Source organism: Amblyomma americanum, chromosome 1 (genome assembly GCF_052857255.1).
Source record: "Amblyomma americanum isolate KBUSLIRL-KWMA chromosome 1, ASM5285725v1, whole genome shotgun sequence".
NCBI classification, from domain to species: domain Eukaryota; kingdom Metazoa; phylum Arthropoda; class Arachnida; order Ixodida; family Ixodidae; genus Amblyomma; species Amblyomma americanum.
Genome location: NC_135497.1, coordinates 2,600,813 through 2,619,737, shown reverse-complemented (window position 1 = coordinate 2,619,737; position 18,925 = coordinate 2,600,813). Strand labels below are relative to the sequence as shown.

At 46.9% G+C, this 18,925-nt stretch overlaps 1 protein-coding gene across 5 annotated transcripts in view; it reads right to left on the bottom strand.

Annotated features, from left to right (window-relative positions):
* The window catches only part of LOC144108821 (solute carrier family 15 member 1-like), a 230,266-nt gene that overhangs the window by 81,499 nt on the left and 129,842 nt on the right, over nucleotides 1–18,925 (bottom strand). For all 5 annotated transcript variants that reach the window (XM_077642012.1, XM_077642029.1, XM_077642005.1 and 2 more), the window contains 3 exons: nucleotides 12,295–12,372; nucleotides 12,157–12,239; nucleotides 7,392–7,466 (listed from right to left, as the gene is read on the bottom strand). In XM_077642012.1, the coding sequence (XP_077498138.1) occupies nucleotides 7,392–7,466; nucleotides 12,157–12,239; nucleotides 12,295–12,372 (236 nt within the window). The remainder of the gene's footprint in view (nucleotides 1–7,391; nucleotides 7,467–12,156; nucleotides 12,240–12,294; nucleotides 12,373–18,925) is intronic.

Here is an 18,925-nt window from a genome sequence, read left to right as displayed (position 1 = left end):
TGTCCGAAAAAGGTTCGAGAATAGCTCGAAGCTGTGCAGTTTTCGCGGGTCGCAGGTCGGAGGGCATCATGGTCGCGAAGGCGTCTGTAGAAAGAGAGGTACTCTGGGGATGGCCTGCGTGATCTTGAGAAGGGGCGGTGCCGAATGTAGCGATTTGGCACAATGCGAGAAGAGAGATCGTAGCAACGCAAATGCCGGATGGAAGAACTTGAGGAGAGAAGCCGAAGTTGAGGAACGGCTGAGACAGTGTGTTTGCCTTGACCGCGGCGATGGTAAAGGGCAGAGCAACGTTTCGGGTAACCAGGAGATCGGTACTAGGATCAACGAGGTAGTCGCCATCGGGAACGGGGGGAGAGGGTGTCAGTGCAACGAAGGAGGCGGCTTGAGAGAGCAGGCGAGCATAGTCTGCATTTAGAAGAACTTTTTGTTGGGCTAGATGGTGCACTTTGTAACAAATGAACTGTCGCGCAACCAAGACGAACACAAGAAAGTACTAGCGCTAAAGTTCTAGTTTAGCGCTAGCCCTGTGTGCCTCTTTCTTGTGTTCGTCTTGGTTGCGCTACAGTTTTTTTGTTACATAGTCTGCATTGAACAGGCGGAGAGAATGATCGACGTGCTCGGAATGGAGTTGTGGGAGCTCGAGTTGTAGGACACCCTGCGAGCAGTCAATCAGAGCTGAATGGTCGGAGAGGAAATCCATGCAGAGAATGAGTTTGTGGGCGCAGGTGGACAAAACCGTGAACTGACCAGGGGTACTGTGGCCGGCAACAGTGATGCGAGCGGTACATAGTCCGTCCACAGCAGGGGTGCCTCCATCCTCTACGCGCACGAGGGACGTTGAAGGCGTGAGCACTTTGCGGAGGCGATGGTGAAGGGCAGAACTCATCACAGATACGTGTGCGCCGGTGTCAATGAGGGCGTGCACAGGAAAACCGTCGACTGTGACGTCCAGTAAGTTCGGTCGGGTGATGTTATTATTAATAATAATAATAATAATAATAATAATAATAATAATTGGTTTGGGGGCAAGGAAACGGCGCAGTATGTCTTATATAACGGCGGACACCTAAACCGCGCTGTAAGGGAAGCGATAAAGGAGGGAGTGAAAGAAGGGAAGAAAGAGGTGCCGTAGTGGAGGGCTCCGGAATAATTTCGACCACCTGGGGATCTTTAACGTGCACTGACATCGCACAGCACACGGGCGCCTTAGCGTTTTGCCTCCATAAAAACGCAGCAGCCGCGGTCGGGTTCGAACCCGGGAACTCCGGATCAGTAGCAGAGTGCCCTAACCACTGAGCCACCGCGGCAGGTACGGTCGGGTGGTCAGTAGAGGATTTATGTTCAGTAGAGGATTTCTTGTCGGGGTCATTGATGCAGCGTCACCTCCGGGAGCTGCATCAGCTAGTTTTCCAAAGTGGAGCGGACGTAGGGGGCAGTGGCCGAAAGACGGGGCGATTGCGGTGAGCGTGAGCGACGGCGTTGGGGCGACGGAGAGCGGGAATTCCGGAAGGAGGCAGCAGACTGATCGGGCTGGGAGCGGGTTGAGAAGCGTCGCTGAGGGTCAGGACGGTAGTTGGAGAAGCCACCGCGGGGTGGCGACGACCAAAGGCTACGGCAATGTCGAGAGGTGTGTCCAACGCGGGAGCAGAGCAAGCAGATGAGTCGGTCGTCAGTCGTGCGCCATTCCGCCGGATTGCGGTAACGGGACTTGGTGTAGTAGGTGGGACGGAAAGCAGGGGAAAGAGGCTGGCGGACGGGTGGGCGGCCAATGGAACACACCTGGGGGGAAAGATTCAGGTTTGTCAGTTCTTGCTTGACGACAGCCTGAATAAGCGACACGACGGGCAGGGCAGTATCAGGGACGGATGGTGGGGATATGACAAGTGCGAGGGCCTCCAGTTCACGTCGGACGATCCGGGTGACCGAATCGGTGACGACAGGGGCGTCCGAGGGCGCGCGGGATGTAGATCGCTGGTCCTCACAGGAAGATGTCGCGGCCATGTTAGGAAGGCGAGAAAACGACTGCGGAATGCGGCGGCCTTTCACTTGCTCGAATCTACGGCACTCTTTAATGATGGAATCAATTGTGGCACAGTCTTTATAAACAAGCACGTTCAAAGCATCGTCTGCAATGCCTTTGAGCACGTGGCCCACCTTATCGGTCTCACTCACGGCAGCGTCGACCTTGTGGCAAAGAGCCAAAATGTCCTGAATGTAGCTTTTTGTCGAATATTGTGCTCGAGACGCAAGCTGTTTCTTGGCGGCGAGCTGGCGGTCATCAGGCCTACCGAATAGCGTCCTCAACTTCGCCTTAAAGGTGTCCCAGCTTGTTAGGTCTTCCTCGTGGGTCTCGTAACACACTCGCGCCGTGCCATTGAGGTAAAAGATGACATTGGCGAGCATTAACGTAGGGTCCCACCTGTTATAGGTGCTGACACTTTCGTAGAGGTTAAGCCAGTCTTACACATCCGTGCCATCAGTGCCGGAAAAGGTGCCGGGGTCGCGAGGAGGAGCCATGATCCCGAAAGGAGCGGTAGTGGGGTTAGTGGGGCTCCTTGACTCGCCGGGTGGTGCCATGGCGGTAGACCTGGCCTGACGACCACAACGAAGCTGCGTGGTGTGCTCAGCGTAAAATCCGCAAAGATGTTACGTGGTCCAAGGCGGGAACGACGCAAGAATGCCCCGGACACAGCACACAGGCCAAGAGCATAGGGCGCGTACAGAGCAAAGAGCACCCAAGCCCAGAGCACGCGCACCTCCGAGACACTTTGTTCACCTCGTCTTCACCAAGAATATCCGTTGCAATACAATACAGATAATGTGTGCTGACGCACCACAGGTGTTATCTCAAACGGCGCAACTAATATTTTCAGTACATCATTCCGTGCATCATTCATGTAATACATATGCGATCATTCACGCAATACAGAAGGATCAGACTGTGCAGAGAGAGTGCACGGAATTTAATGCATACGTTATGTACCTTAAAATCATAGACAGTTGCAAAAAATTTGTTCAGTATTGACGTAAACGCGCGAAAGCCAACCGCTATAACGCAATGGCCTTGCCTCTCCATGCTGATTTATGTGAGACCATTAAAATTCAGTTAACATACTGTTGCAGAATCGGTTTCCACGATGTGCGGACCAAACCCGATGACTGCTTCGTCAACAGCAGGTTCCAAATCATTGTTCATGATCCACGGTGCCGAAATGAGAGGTGGCTCCCGATAAAGCGAGCGCAGGTAGCGGTTGCCATTCTCTCCGTGCGGGCCTCGCTGCACACCATGCGCTTTCGAAAGTCGCGCGCACAAAACCAAACTCGACCGTAGCACCGACCTCACTAACGCATGAAGGAACAAGGCGCCTATGTCTCTGACCGGCGCCGCAAAGCAGGCGACAGCGCCCGGGATAAAGCAACTGAAGGAGTTCACTGAACACGCAAATGTGGCTCGACGGTCGCAACAGCCGCGCGGGTCAGAAATTCAATTGAAATAGATTGAGAGAGAGAGAGAGCGAGAAAATGTTTCTCCTTTCATAACCTGCTCGCGGTTACATCTTGTTCTTTACTACAGACGTTATCGCCAATTCATCCGTCAGTTACCTTCACAACCGGTGGTGTACGGAGGAACGGCTTCAACAGAGGTTTTTCAATTAGCCGGTACGGAAATGGCTTGCGCTTTTCTCCCCCTGCACATACGCTCTCTTATTGAGAGCATTTTTCTTCCCAAACTGTGCTTGTTGTCATTGCCGAATGAGCGTCCATAGTCTACATTAAAAGGCCATCTGTTCGGAAAATTCAGGGCGCGCTTCCTCACAGCAAGCGACGCCGCGATCAGGGATTAGGCCTAGTTTACGCCGAGTGAAGTTTTTTCTGTGTTTGAGTGGTTGTGAAACCAAAGAAACGTTCCCTTGTGGATTACTTGCCCTTTGGTGAGTAGCTTGGAGGCAAGCAATATTTCTATCATTTATGTGCGCTGTCGCTGTATTGCGCTTGAAAGAGGAGACATGCATAAAGTGGCTCCTAACTTTAGATTTCGTAGTATGGGCCGCAAGAACTGATGAGCACAGATCGGTATGAGACAGCAACTCAGAAGACACTGACAGTCAAGGACACACATGTGAGAGCTGTTCAGTGAGAGAAGTATATATATTGCAAACAACAGTTACAAAGCCTTATGATTAGACTGTCTTGGTGTGCTCTTTTGCGCTCCAAAATTAACTTGCCTTTTTTAAATGCAGGATAACGAAGGGCTCACACACATTTTTTCAGCATGCTTTCGTCAGAGCTTCATATACGTAAGGTGTGTTCCAGGAAAAACTTTGGGTAAGTTAAGGTTTTTTAGGTAAAATTCTCCTTGTTTAGCGATCATGACTTTAATCTTGGCGGACGTTATAAAAGAGGTTCCCAGCAATATTTACCGCAATCACTGACCAGCATCTGTTACTTCACTTTTAAAATATGGCAGGTAAGTGTTCGGTTCTAATGAGGAAATTGTAACATCCAGTGGCGTAGCCAGAAATTTTGTTCCGGGGGGTGGGGGGGCTCATGTTGCAGTGCGGCCTCCTCATAGACTTTGTGAAAGGATAAAACGCAACAATAACTACATTGCCATTGACATTGGCAATGCCATTGTGTATTATAGACACCGCTACACACTGTCTAGACAAGTGAAATATGTATTTTTTTAAAAATAAACGAATGTATTCGTATGTCTTAAAAATCGTGGCAGACATGGTTACAAAACATAAAACTGAGCAGCGCACAAGACACAGGAGAGAAGGAAACAGGACGAGCTCGTCCTGTTTGCTTCTCTTCTGTGTCTTGTGCACTGCTCAGTTTTATATGTTGTAATCATCTCATACCAACTATCCCCTTATCGTTCACTCGTGGCAGACATAACTGATACCAATGCTTTCATGTTTTTTGCGTATTAATTAAGTGAAGCAAATGTCACACGAAGTCTCGAACTATATCGGTCCGGAACCAGCAAAGCAGTGCATGCCGTTGATATGAAAAGCGTAAAGGCCATGAAATTAGCAAGTAGAGGACAAATATTTTAATGAATGTTTGCCGTTCAAGAACCTTTACATTTTGTGCATATGCAACGGCCAGGGAAAAATCTCAATGAGGCTGTCCTTCGTTCCAGTGTACTGCGCAGCAGCAGCAGCTGTCACCAGTCATGTATTGCGAGTAATTGCATCGAAATTTTAGTCGCAACAGCCAGCCATCGATAGGGCCTTGAAAGTTTGTGCTGGGATGGGGCCCCTTGTGTTACGTGACAGGTGCATAAGCGTTGCCGCGAAATCCAACCCGAGTTAGCAATGTTCGCACCAAAATGTCTTTTCTAGTCTGAAAAAGACACTGTAGGTGACAAAATCCAGATTGACTTCCGGGGCCGGTGGTTGTTTTGGTCAGCGGTGCGTGACAGTTCGAAAAAAATTCGGTTAGAACTGAAGCCCCATAAGCCCCTGAGTGCATCCAATATCTACCATTACATCTGGGGAAATGTACTAGCTGCGGCGCTGCGCTGGTCAGAATTACAGCTTTGTAGTGCGCAGTAGAGCCACGCCCACGTGTTGACGTCACTCGGAGCAGTGCTCGCCACGCGCACCTAGCGCTTTTCCTCCGACTTGAGTAATGGCAAGCGACTGCCCTCGTTCGCAGTAACCTGTCATCCACGAAACGCGAAAAAGTATCGGCAATGCGTGCCTGAGAGTGAGATCACAGCGATACGCGGCTCTTTTCGTGCGTCGCTCGCTCCGGTGGTAAAGCAAGCCGGCTGCTTTCCAAGGCAACCTACAAGCGCCAAGAGGTAAAGCTCAACGGATTAGTCTTGATTCATTTAATTGTGCTGCAAGCTGCGCCGAACTTATTGCAACAGCTCTCTGGCGGTTCTGTTCATATATGACTACCCAATTTTTTTTTAAAGCTTTTCTAACTTTACATGACGGAAGCCAACAGCCATCGAAACGAAGGAGCAGAGGGGATGTCTTTTTTGCAGTTTTCATCAATGGGAGATTCATAAATGCGTAAGTAAAAACAACCACATGCCGCCGGTGGGATCCGAACCAACGACCTGGAAAGTTCGCGCCCGGTGCTTTACCAACTGACTTACGGCGACGGCTGTCCAGTCTTCTGCTTTCCGGGGGTATTTTGTGAAGTGTAACCGAACCCTGAGAGTGTTCCTCGTCCATAGCGACGGGCGTACTATACGTCCTGTATTACCGCGAGTGCCACGCAGGAACGTGGTCGAACGGTGAGGGCGGAAGCTGGGCGGGAAACCTCTTATCCTATACCTGTGGCATCAAGGCCCTCGTTAAACTATTAAGCCTACAAGTGAAGGGAAAAGAGGTGCTGGTTACGGCGTACATGACTGAAGCCAACAGCCGCCGAAACCAAGGAGAAAAATGCATTCCCTATACTCCTTGGTTTCGGTGGCTGTTGGCTACAGTCGTGTATACCGTAACCAGCACCTCTTTTCCCTTCACTTGTAGGCTTAATTCGCTAACTTTAGCGCTATCATGCTGAACCTAATTATGGTGAGCATTTTGCCAGCAAAAAAAAAGTGGCAGGGTTTTCAACGGAGCTAAACCGAGTAGACGCGCGAAAACCCGTATTTAGCGTGGTTGGCTCATGAGTTAGCTTTGCTGGGTCGTCGGCAAGTCTGGTAACGACGTCAGACTCAGGTCGAGGTTAGGCTGATCTGATCTGTTCGCGCCGCAGATGGAAGTTGGTGAAGACGACGATGTGCACGCATGCACAGTGTGTGTGTTGCAGTGCAACACGAGACGTGATCGGCTGCGCTGATAGCATGGTGCGCCCTCGTGCAGTGGCCGGCGACGCTGATCTGTTCGCGCCGCCGCGGGTTCGAATCCCGTGGGCTGTTCCTGTGCTAGCTTTCCCCAAGGTCACATTCAAGGTCAAGCTGCACAAAAACTCGATGAGCCGGTTGGACCTCGTGAAGTAGTGCTTTCGCAATACGCATTCGGCAGCCACTGAGCCTTTAATTTTAGCGTGGACAACAAGGGGCTGATGTCTGTACCAAACAACGCCAGCCAAAAAAGTGCGCAGCGCGAATACAGCGACAGCGAGAAGACAGCGATTTTATTGCACAAATATACGCGTTGTCCGAGCCAGTCATTTACGCAAAAGCGGGTGGGAAATTGGACCATGCTATTGAGGCACCACAGGGACAGAACATGTTATGCTTTTGTGCGTCTTGAATCATTTACGTGGGCGCATGTAGGCCAGCTCTTTGTCGGAAGGACAGCACAAATAGTTGCGACACAATAAATTTTTAGCGCTGTCTCCTCTTTTTTTTTTGCGCTGCTATCGTATGCACTGCATTTTATCAAGCTGTGCTTTATGCCAGCCAGAGCTGGTCTCACCTCGAAGACGTCATCCGCATGGTCCAGCCAGTGTGCCCTGGACTCCTTGGAGCGCACCTTGCGGGACAGAGCGTGCTGCGAAAAGGCCATGCCATGGTTGAGAATGAAATTTTCTCTTCCCCTGCGCTCTCATATGAGCACTTGGTAGCAAAAACGGTGCCAACTGCACCAATGCGCTATTTAATGGAGCGCTACTAGAAGCAGGCATTATTTGTGTAGCTGTTTTTCGTTTCAAAGCAAACAAAACAAAATGTCCAACACGCGTTTTGTTCTCATCATATTTCGAGAACACATCAGGACAAATGTTTATAATTGAGCTTTGCGTGCACTGTCGCTCTTTGTTAGTGTCTCAAGTTAATTTGCATCACGTGCGCCATAGTTGTTGGAGTTTCCTAAAGCTGGCAGGTGCTTTATGTGTTTCGTATACACTGCGGAGACAGCGATGCCTCGATTCCATGGCAATTTTCGCAAAAAAATATGCGCGTTTTGAGCAAGCACTTTCATCACATTATCGTGCTGATCCAGATACACACTTTGATAGCACAAACAGATTTTTGCACCTTTATCTAACGAAAACGACGATACGTGCCCGGTTCGGCTGCACAAGGGACTTCAAGGTAGCGATGCTGATGATGATGCACCCAGAGCATTGTAGTATAACCGAGATTGCACGACAAATTAAAGCTCCACTTTCTGAGAACACTTTCTTTCTCTATTTAAGGAATATTTCGTGTGCTGCCGATAAACCATGCGTCTCAATTGTTTTTTTTTTTTGCGCAAGACATTACTACGCATCTCTTACATGCACTGGGCTAAACAAGTTGTATTCGGTTGAAAAATTTGATTTGTAATGAAATTTTCCTCTTAGGAAGTGCACAAACTCAACCACCACTCGCTGAAAACTTGTTTTGAAACAACGGTAGCAGGAATAATAGCACAAATACATCAATCTCAGAAACAGATAAGATAAATCGCATGCAATTTGTTGAAATTAACGATGAGAAATCAGCGACAACTAAAGTTACATCGGGAGTACCCCAAGGAAGTGTCCTAGCACCAGTACTGTTCCTAATATTTATAAATGACCTACCTGCTTGTGTTTCACAGAATATTAAACTTTTCGCAGATGACTGCGTCGTTTACAAGGAAATTAACTCTTTCGATGACCATATAGTTTTAAATAACGCCTTAACAGCAGTGTACCAGTGGTGTCAGGACTGGCAGATGGACATCAATTTAAATAAATCTGTTCTTTTATCTATAACTAGGAAAAAACACACATCAGCTTTTCAGTACACGCTTAATAATATTCATCTTGCATCTGTCCTTGAGCATAAGTACCTTGGTGTGACAGTAACCTCTGATTTCAGATAGGATTCGCACGTTAATATCATCACATCTAATGCACTAAAACAAGTCTTCTTCATAACAGACGCCTTAAACTAGCACCCTCTGGAACAAAATAACTACCATATAAAACTATTGTCAGACCAATTCTAGAATACGGCAACACCGTTTGGTTTCCCTTTACTAACAAGCTCATTAAAAAACTTGAAGGGGTGCAGAGAAAGGCACTAAGATGTGTATATAATAAACACTCCCTTACAGACTCACCAACACAATTGCTAAAACGTGCAGAACTTCTAACCCTGGAGAACAGAGCAAAATTCGCAAGACTTAAAATTATGTATCAGCTAATACACAACCAACTAAAAGTGCCCGCTCCAAAATACATAACGACCACAAAAACTAGATCGACCCGCCACAACCTCACACACAAATTAAACGAGTTTCCATTCCGTACTGACATATTCAAATACTCATTTTTTCCTCGAGCTACACGAGAATGGAACAATCTAGACATAGATATTACTAACAGCTCATCATTAGATGCGTTCAGTTCCCTGGTTATAGATCACCTGTTTGTTTCCCAGTAGTTATTCTCATTTTCCATACTTTTCTGCCCTCTTTATTTTTACCGTTTTGTTCGTGCCTAGATTGAAAATACAACACTAACTGCAGCCGACTTCCTTTTTTTGGTATGCTTGTCATCATGTTTGCCGCCTATTATTTGTACCTCAACTTGAATTCTCTAACCGATTTTGTAACTATTTTTGCCATATGTTATTGTTCAAATTGTTTGCTTACCAACATGTGCCCTACAACGGTATCATTCAGAGCCCTTCCTGTTACAGTCCCTGATGGGACTTACAGTATCAAATAAAAAAATTACATAGCTGTAGCTAATGCCAAAGGTATGACTTTTTTCAAAGTAAGGGACTCGGGCGGCGTGCTTGAATAATTTCAGTTTGTTTTCTTGAGCGAGAATATTGGCAAAATAAATGCAAGCATATGCTCATTATTCCCCGCCTGAAGTAGCTATTCGGAGACATGCATGCTTGGCGGCACCGTCCTTTGAGCGACATCAATAAAAGGTCCACATTATGTGTAGCAGCAATTACCCAAAAATGACCACTGATCAGCACGATCAAAAACGATTAGTCAATTGCGGTCATTTGTTTTCAGAAAAAAATGCAGGCTGCAGGCATGCGCACCCGACACGACAGTAAAGAGAAATAGCACTGATCACAATTTCTGAACAGAAACTTGGTTTCCCACACCTGCGTCCCCTGTGTAGACAGCTGCATTAATACATCGTACAGTCAGTGGTCTGTTCAGAGCGCTCGAGTGGCGCACTCGGTGGTGCGTTTATGGGGATGCGTACTCGACCCATTATAGCTTTTAAAGACGTGAGCAGTTATCCACGAAAATGTGCATGCATGATGCGGCATTGTTTCGGGCACTCGTAAATAACAAAAGCGTACTCCCCGGTGCGCCAGGACGACTGCACGAACACTTTGGGCCTTAGTCTGCAAACACTTATGGGCCGTTGTTGCTGAGGGCAGGCCTTGAAATCCGGATCGAGTGAAACAATGCCCCATATCGCATGTCGGCCTATAATGCTCACTTCGCTCTAAATTTTTTCGACAAATTAAGTTAAATTGGTTTCTGGGGAAAGGAAATGGCGCAGTATCAGTCTCACATCTCGGCGGACGCCTGAACCGCGCCGTAAAGGAAGGGATAAAGGAGGGACTGATAGAAGAAAGGAAGACGGTTTGGTTTATGGACGTTTAACGCCCCAAAGCAACTCAGGCTATGAGAGACGCCGCAGTGAAGGTCTCCGGAAATTTCGACCACATGGGGTTTCTTAACGTGCACTGACATCGCACAGTACACGGGCCTCTAGAATTTCGCCTCTATCCAAATTCGACCGCCGCGGCCGGGATCGAACCCGCTTCTTTCGGGCCAGCAGCCGAGCGCCATAAAGCACTCAGCCACTGCGGCGGCTCGAAGAAAGGAAGAAAGAGGTGCCGTAGTGGAGGGCCCCGGAATAATTTCGACCACCTGGGAATGTTTAACGTGCACTCACATCGCATAGCACACGGGCGCCTTAGCGTTTCGCCCCCATCGAAACGCGGCCGCCGCGGTGAGGTTCGAACCCGGGTGCTCTGAATTAGTAGCCGAGCGCTCTAACCACTGAGCCACCGCGGCGGGTTTTTTTTGACATGCCTGACGCTAAGACACTCCATATTGAGGTGCACTCACAGGCATCGCAGTACTGCTATGGGCATGGAAATTTCACGAATGCCGATCGGAATGAAAGTGTAAAAACGAATAAACTATATCAGAAAATATAGAGCTTAAAGCTTACTTGCATAGGGAGTATTTTACGTTGCGCAACAACACGAATATCATGGTTACCCTTTTTACCTCAAAATTGCCAACCCCCCGGTCAAAAAAAACTGAGGAAGAGTTTTATGAAGCATACTAATTTTCTTGAAACTACCTAACTAACTTAAGTGCATGCCGTGGCTGAATACCAGTTAACATTGGGCACCATCGCCAGTCAAACATGTCACCAAAAGACATTGCCTCGTGAACTCAGTTTCGGCTTTGTGCCGAAAAAGGTGCCAGAGCTGTAGGCTTGTCTAGAACGACTTTTTCCAAAACTGATATGGCATCCTCTTTTTCGTGCCTATGATCTCACCCTTGCCCTAATCAGCAGACTTTGACAATTTGAAAGATAAGGCACAATTTTAGATATTTTGATCATTTGTATGGCTTCCATAATTACTGCCGTTCGCGGCGGTGGGCAGTTTGTACCAATAATGGTATTTATTTCTGCAACCCTATATAGAAAAATTGTTGCAGGTGTCGCTGCAGCGCCTTGAAATTTTATAGGTGCTACTTGCGCTTAAGATTTACAAAGATAATAATGAACAATACAAGTTTTCTGCCTCAGCCAGCTTCCCAAAGTAAAAAACGCTTGTGCGCACACAAGAGACGCAAAGTTGATACTTGCAGTGTTTTCTCTCGTAATACTGCTCGTGGGGTATTGAACATTACAATAGAAACGGCCTGAAGCACCGAATAATTGAATGAACCACACCTAGAGAAAGTATCTGACGGTCGTCAGCGTAATTTCTTTCACTAGCGAGACACTCTATTGCGGTTTTGGTTGCATAATATTTTGTCCTCCTCTTTCCGGTCTCATACATTTGCCACGCAATTTCGCCGGGTGACTCGGCTGAATTCTAGTCGAGGAGAAGTGCTTTTATATTCTTCCCCGCCACATTGAGTGCCAAGTGGGAAGTGAAGGCACGGGAGAGCCCTTCTTGCAGGGAAACTGGCGCTTGTTCCAGACCAGTGCTGCAAACACTGCAAACGTGCACTGCGCAGCCGTCTGAGGTGGGCGGCCACTCACCCATATGCACTGCAGCACTCTGATGACGACGTTGCCCGCCGGAGGCACGATGCGGTAGAGCGGCTTGCCAATCACGAAGAGCACTGCGCAGAGCAGCCGTTGTAGCACGGGGCGGCGCTGTGCAGGGCGACCACTTACCCAGGGCCAGCACCATGAGCGCAGCGGGCACTCCGAAGGCCAACGGGAAGCAGAACATCTGTCCCAGGCAGCGCTGCACTGCGTGGCCATAAAGAGAAGACGCCCTGCCATATCACACACCAAAATTCACAGCGCCTGACTCAAGCTCTCTCGGCGTCTTTCCCGCATTAAGACCGAACCGCTTTGTGCTCCGGCAACCTATAATCGGGCCCCGAAAGTAGGCGTCCTTCTGCAGGTGCTGTGCTTCGCCGGCTTCAGCCCACTGCATGATTGCATTTCCCTCTTCGTCAAACACATAAACACAATGTGTGCATGTAATCCCCATGACAAACATCGCTACCAGTGTAACTGGTTTGGTTTTTCTTGTCTCCAGCTTCAGTCTCTGCGCCCCATTCGCAGCTCACTGAAAAGGACAAGTTAGTACCGCTGACACTGCAGTGATGGCCCGCAACCCACAAGCCCTCTCAAGGAGCGGGAACCCCAGTACTATTCAGTGCTTGGGTGTTGATTCGGGCAGAGTCTACATGCTCGAGGGGCCACAAAGGCTGCCTCGTGAGCACCAACGATTGTGGGAACCTGTGTCGTCGTCATCATCTCACGGGAGTGCCTCGTTACACCCAGTGCTGAGAAACTGTTACATTTCGACGGGAAAATCAGTCTTGATTTCTTTCATTTTCTCTGATTTGCCCATGGTATGCAAATGACGTCACGCCGCCTGCGTTTGGGGGGAGGGGTGTGACAGGGTGATCGAATCAAGCACTTCATTTGGGATTTTCTTAGCAGCCGTTTGGCTCGAACACAGCAGTGCATCGAAATGCAGCGTATCCATTCTGACTAGCTTCTTGCTCCATTTAGGGTAACGTCAACCCCCCATAATGCAGCAGGCACAAATCTGCGATCGCAACTTTCTTCACATCGCCACATATTATCGGCAAACCGCCTAGCAGGAAAGTAATCACCGATTATAAATTTGAAAGTATTAACAGAGAATTGACAAGGTTTTTCCCAAGTTTCAAACCCCTATTTTGCAGCAACGCAAATGTCTAACTAAGAATGATACCAAAAAATGGTTGGCGGTTTAGCATTGCTAAGCCCGAAATATTGTGTGAAATCACGGCTTTTGCAGGTGGACACCGCCGCCGGGTACCTCAAAGTGCGATTAAAATGTCTACTGACCCAGGGAGCCAGTTATGCGCCTTTCCTCAAAATCAGAATTGTCTAAACCTTCCGCTGGCTTCGAGAATAGGAAATTAATCGAGAATAGGAAAGGCACATAACCGCTTCAGTTTGTAGGCAGACGACTTCGCCGACTCACAGCGCGATCGAGGTGTCCACTGACCCAGTGAGCCAGTTACACATGCTACTCAGAAGCTTCTCACAGACACCGCTGAAACCCGGGGTGCGCTGCTTGAAGTGCGCATTAAAATTTACTAAAATTGAAAAACTGTTCTTAACAATTAGAACTACTGGTTTAACAAACCTCCGACAGAAAGAAGTGTGTATAGAGGGCAGCAAAACAAATCAAAAATCGCGGAGCATCGAGCGGCGACCACTTATACATGAAGCAGTACGGATGTCACAAAATGATCCCAGTTTTCGATCCCGCTTTCAATTATTGCAACCAATTCGGGCGCGCTCCAGTAAACCCCCTCCTATGTAGTCAAACTGCAGACGATGGCCAGCCTGTTGGCCCCGATCATTGCAGCACCGCAGTAAATGTTGCTTGTGTTTCAGTAGCAACCTCCCGTCCATCGAGTGCGCACCCACCCTGTGATCGCAATTAATAAGAAAAAATTAAAGCCGAGGCCTGAATTTTGCCAGGTGCCGGCGACGAAGTCGACAGAAATTGATAAAGAGCGCAGCACCACTTTCCAACCAAAAAGCACTCTCGACGAGGCTATCATGACTATGGCGAGAAAAAAGCACCAATCTTTAAATCTGCTGACCCTACTATAGTTCAGTACATCCAGCAAGACTTCCCTCAAAGGTTCAATAAAACTTGTTGCTGGGCTATTTGGTGACGCATACTTGAATAAAAAAGCAGCGCTAAAAAGACGACCACAGGAGGAAGACACCACAACCACGAACGCTCGCGAGCTGGTGTTTGTGGTGCCTTCCTGCTGTGGTCGTCTTTTTTGCGCTGATTTTTTTTTATCCAAGTATCCCTCAAAGGTGCTCGAACATATGGCATGCAAAAATTTGGCGCAACTTTTACCCTCAACAATATGACTTTAAAAGACTACTTACATGGGAAAGACAAGCGGCCAAATTTTCTCATGATTTACTACAGTACAAAGACGAGCATCACCAGAATGATTCCATTTTTTTAGACTAATCCAAATGATTTGGCAGCAGGGGCTGCTCGCGACAAGTCATGCTTATTGTACTACGTCTTCTTCTATGTTTGCAGTTGGCTTCAATTTTTAGCTTCGGGAAACTGGGGTGCGAGCCTGGAACCGCTTTCGTGGATTGCAAAACATTTCGTCAGAAAAGGCAAAACGCAGATGATCTGCTAGGTTGCTATCAGTCCATGGCTGACAGCGACCTGAGTAGCCCGTTCAATTGCCCGGGTTTTAACAGCAAGGTCTGAGCTGACCAACACCGACTCCCATTGCGAGCTAGAGTAGGAACTTGTATTAGAGATCCCGGTCGCGGCTCCTCTTACAGTTCCACATTATGTGATCGGAAGTGGCTATTTCGCGACATAGCGTACATTCCGGGTTGTAATCACTGGGAGTCGCCTCCATGTGGTCTCCTGCTCCTTATCTAAGGTTTTTTCCTGGAGGGGGGGGGGGGAAGAGGCTCCTTTCTAGTTTAAAATGGTTATTAATGTCGTGATATGATGCCAGGCAGTCCTTCGAGAAACTCTCAGTAACTACCGGGTCCCCTGCTTTCGTGGACTGCCCCCCTTTTGGTGCAGCACTGAAATTTTGGCGGCTTAATTTACCGTGGCCTCTTTACATCCAGCCCGAAGCCCAGCGGCGCCGTAATCGATGCTTTGGAAGCTTCCCTGGACTCCATGCTAGCAGCGCACTAAGGACGAGGCAAAAGCACGAGAAGTACAACGGGATGAGGCGCCATCAGCGCCTCGTTCCGTCGTACTTCTTGTTCTTGTGCCTCGTTCTCAGTGCGCTGCTAGCATGGATCCTAACCAACTAGCCCAACAACAAGTATTTCCTGGACTGTGCCTGTGGGCGCTTCCTCGCATTTGGTAGCAGCGGCAGCTCGCGACAAATCACGCTGATTGTACTACGTCTGTTTCTATGTTTGCAGGTTAGTTCCCTTTCTACTTCTGCCCTCACAGTAACGATAGTGCTGTCAAACTTATCTTCAGTGCTGTGTGTTCCGTATATGCCGACACGTCTCAGTATGTCACGTTATTGTGTACGCAGGGTGTTGCTTGAAGAAACTGTACCTTACTTGAGTTGTAGCGAGTGCGAGTTGGATTTTCAGATTGGTGCTTGCTCTTGTGTCTCGGAAAAAACACTGAAGAGCAAAAGGGGGCCGTGCAAAGAATCCTGCAAACGTGCCTGATGCAGACGCGGTGCCACAAAGAGTGGTAGTGGGAACGCATAAGATGGGGACGTAAAATCTATGTTGCTTGACATAACTAGCAAATTGGACTCACTTCTTTGCTAACCAGGAAAAGTCGATGAGATTGAAAAAAAAAAAAACGTCGTTGTGTTTATCTCTAACGAGTTCGACGAGTTCAAGAAAAGGCTTGACGCTCAGAAGAAAGAAACGGTGGATCAAAAGGCACTGCTTGGCAAGCTTGAACAAAGAAACACGCATAAAGAGTTGGCTGAGTTGAAGGCGGATATCAATGACCTTGAATGGCGGAGTCGGTGCCTAAATCTCTAGTTTCACGGTATCACTCAAAGTGAAAAGAATATTTTCTTAGCAAATGCAAATGAAGTACGATCGAAACAGTCACTTCAGGCACTTGCTCATGACACCGTCTCGATTCATAGGCTGCCTGCCAAGAAGGACAGTACCCCTAGCATAACTGTTCGCCTCGGGCGTCAAGAATTGAGAGACCAATGGCTGGCCAAAAAGCACGCCTTGTGGCTTTCTATTAGCGCTCAGTATATCACTGAAAACACGACTAAGCGTGCTCGCAGTCTTCTTGCCACCAAAGAATCGGCAAAGCGGTTGAACTATGCGTTCGCGCGGCATTCCAATGGACTTAGTGGAGAAAAGGAAGGAGATACGGCCTGGATCATTCGCTGCGAAGCTGGTCTCGCTGCTATCGCTCTGCGGCAGTTCTTGCCGCTGTCACTCTGTAACAGTCGTCAGCAATGCATTGCTGTAACCCACATCTTCCACATCAACTTGCCCTGAACTGAACAACAGCTTCTCGGCTTTACAACTGAATATTCCATCTATTCGAAATAAGTTTGTCATTTTCATTTATTTTCTTGAAAACCTGCAACACATGTTTGGTGCGATTTTATTAACTGAGGCCGAATATGTGACGGCCATGGTTAACCTTCCTGGTTACGCACTTTTTCATATAAACCACGGGTCACGAGCAGGCGGCGTGGTTCTTTACGCGAAAAAACTTCATAAAGCTGATTTGATGCCTGCCTGTTCTCTCATGTCTTCCGAGTACGAAGTGCTAACAGTGAAGGTTTCAGATAGGATTGTTTCTGTGGTGTATAGACCGCCGTCTTGAAATATTGGTAAGTTTCGGAAATTTGGAAATTCATTGATAGTTACTTTGAACTTTGTAGTGCTGAAAAGCGTCCTGTTGTTATCGGCAGTGATTTCAACATTAATGTTATGTAAACCTCAAGTATTAATACTAATTTTAACAAACAATTTCTTCAAACGGGTTTTTAAGTATAACCACAACGCCCACTAGAATTACGTTTATAATTAGTTCGAAACAAAGGAGTGCAGACCACTTTGGCCTGAGCTGGAATAATTTAATCTCATCATCCCTGTGCGATATTTGCTTCACGCCTCTTCCTTCTCCAGCTGCGTGTGACCTGGTTTCATATCAATGTATTACTAACGAAAACTTATCCCTCTTTAGAACATTAGTAGAAGCGACTGTCTGGAGGCCAATATTTGATTGCCTTATACGTGATGAGTGCTATGACCTTTATTGAACTTGTTAAAACCTCTCTATAACAAATGTTTTCCATTGAAGGTAAAAGTTAAAAACGTTAAATTCCGAAAACCATGGGTTAATTCTCCTCATCTTACGCTGATGAACTGTAAAAATAGGCTTTTCGAACGTTTTCTGTGCACCCATGAAACTGTAGACCTAGCTGCGTTTAGATGATATTGCAATAACTCAACTAATGAACTAAAAAGGGCAAAACAGGGATAACAAATACGCTTACTTAACAACAATAAAGATGATCCCGGAAGATTTTGGAGAATTTTGAACAATGATTTTCCAAAAAAATGTGGAGCTATGAATGTGGGAGAGATTAAAATCAATAGCAAGTCCTTATCTGGTTCTCCTCTTGCGGACGAATTCAATAACTTTCTCACGAGGTTTATTCCTACGGGAAGTTCTCATGCAGCCCTTAGTTCCTTGAACAACCCCAACAATGAGCCTATCTCCTTCTATCCTACAGACTGCGAGGAAGTGTTTTCCATCTTAATGAACCTTAAATCAACTCGTTCTGTTGAGTATGGCGGCCTTCAAATAAGACGGATAAAATTTATAGCAGACATCATTGCGCCTTATTTGGCGCATATTTTCAGCTTCTCAATATCTTCTCCCATTTTTCCCACAAGAATGAAAAATGCTAAGGTTTTAGTTATTTTTAAGGGAGGAGACAAGAACGGAATGTCTAACTACCGACCAATCTCCGTTTCACCATTTATTTTTCAAAGGCCCTAGAGAAAGTTGTAATTAAAAGAGCTCAGAACCTTTTAAATAAACACTCTTTATTAACTGGCAGTCAGCTTGGAAAGAAATTAGTTTAGAGGGTATTGAATACAAGATTATAACACTAGGTATATTTTAAGACTAAAGCACGAAATATTACTTCATAATCTTGAAAGCTACGGTATTCCGCGGATCTTTTCTAAACCTGTTTCGCTCGTATCTAAGCCAGCGTAAACAGGCTGTCTTTATTGATGGTAACCGATCTAATTTGAAGCATATACAATGCTGAGTTCCCCAGGGGAGCCTTCTAGGTCCGTTTCTTGATATAATATGTATTTATGACATAGTTCAAATCGCTTCTGGTGTTAGATATGTTCTGTATGCTGATGGCACAAGCTTTTTTACTCACTGACTCATCAACAGATAATCTATTAAAAAGAAGAAACAGTGTTCTTCCCTCTTTAAACAGATGGTCTAGATCAAAGGGACTTGTCAATACTAATAAATCTAAAGCAGTTTCTTTCGGCCTTCCAACTTTAAACTAACCATATCAGCAGCCCTTTTACTTAATAATACACATGATAGAAATTTTGGTTCGCTTTAACTCATTCGGCGTCGTCTTTCATGCACACATGAAATGGATAGAACACGTAACATACCAGGTGTTTCAGCGAACATGCACTTTCAAAAATTACACAAATACTGGGTTCAATATAGCAAAAAAAAAATTAGGAAACGCGCTCCCCGTCGGGAGTGCGACCACAAGAACATCGTGACTGCATC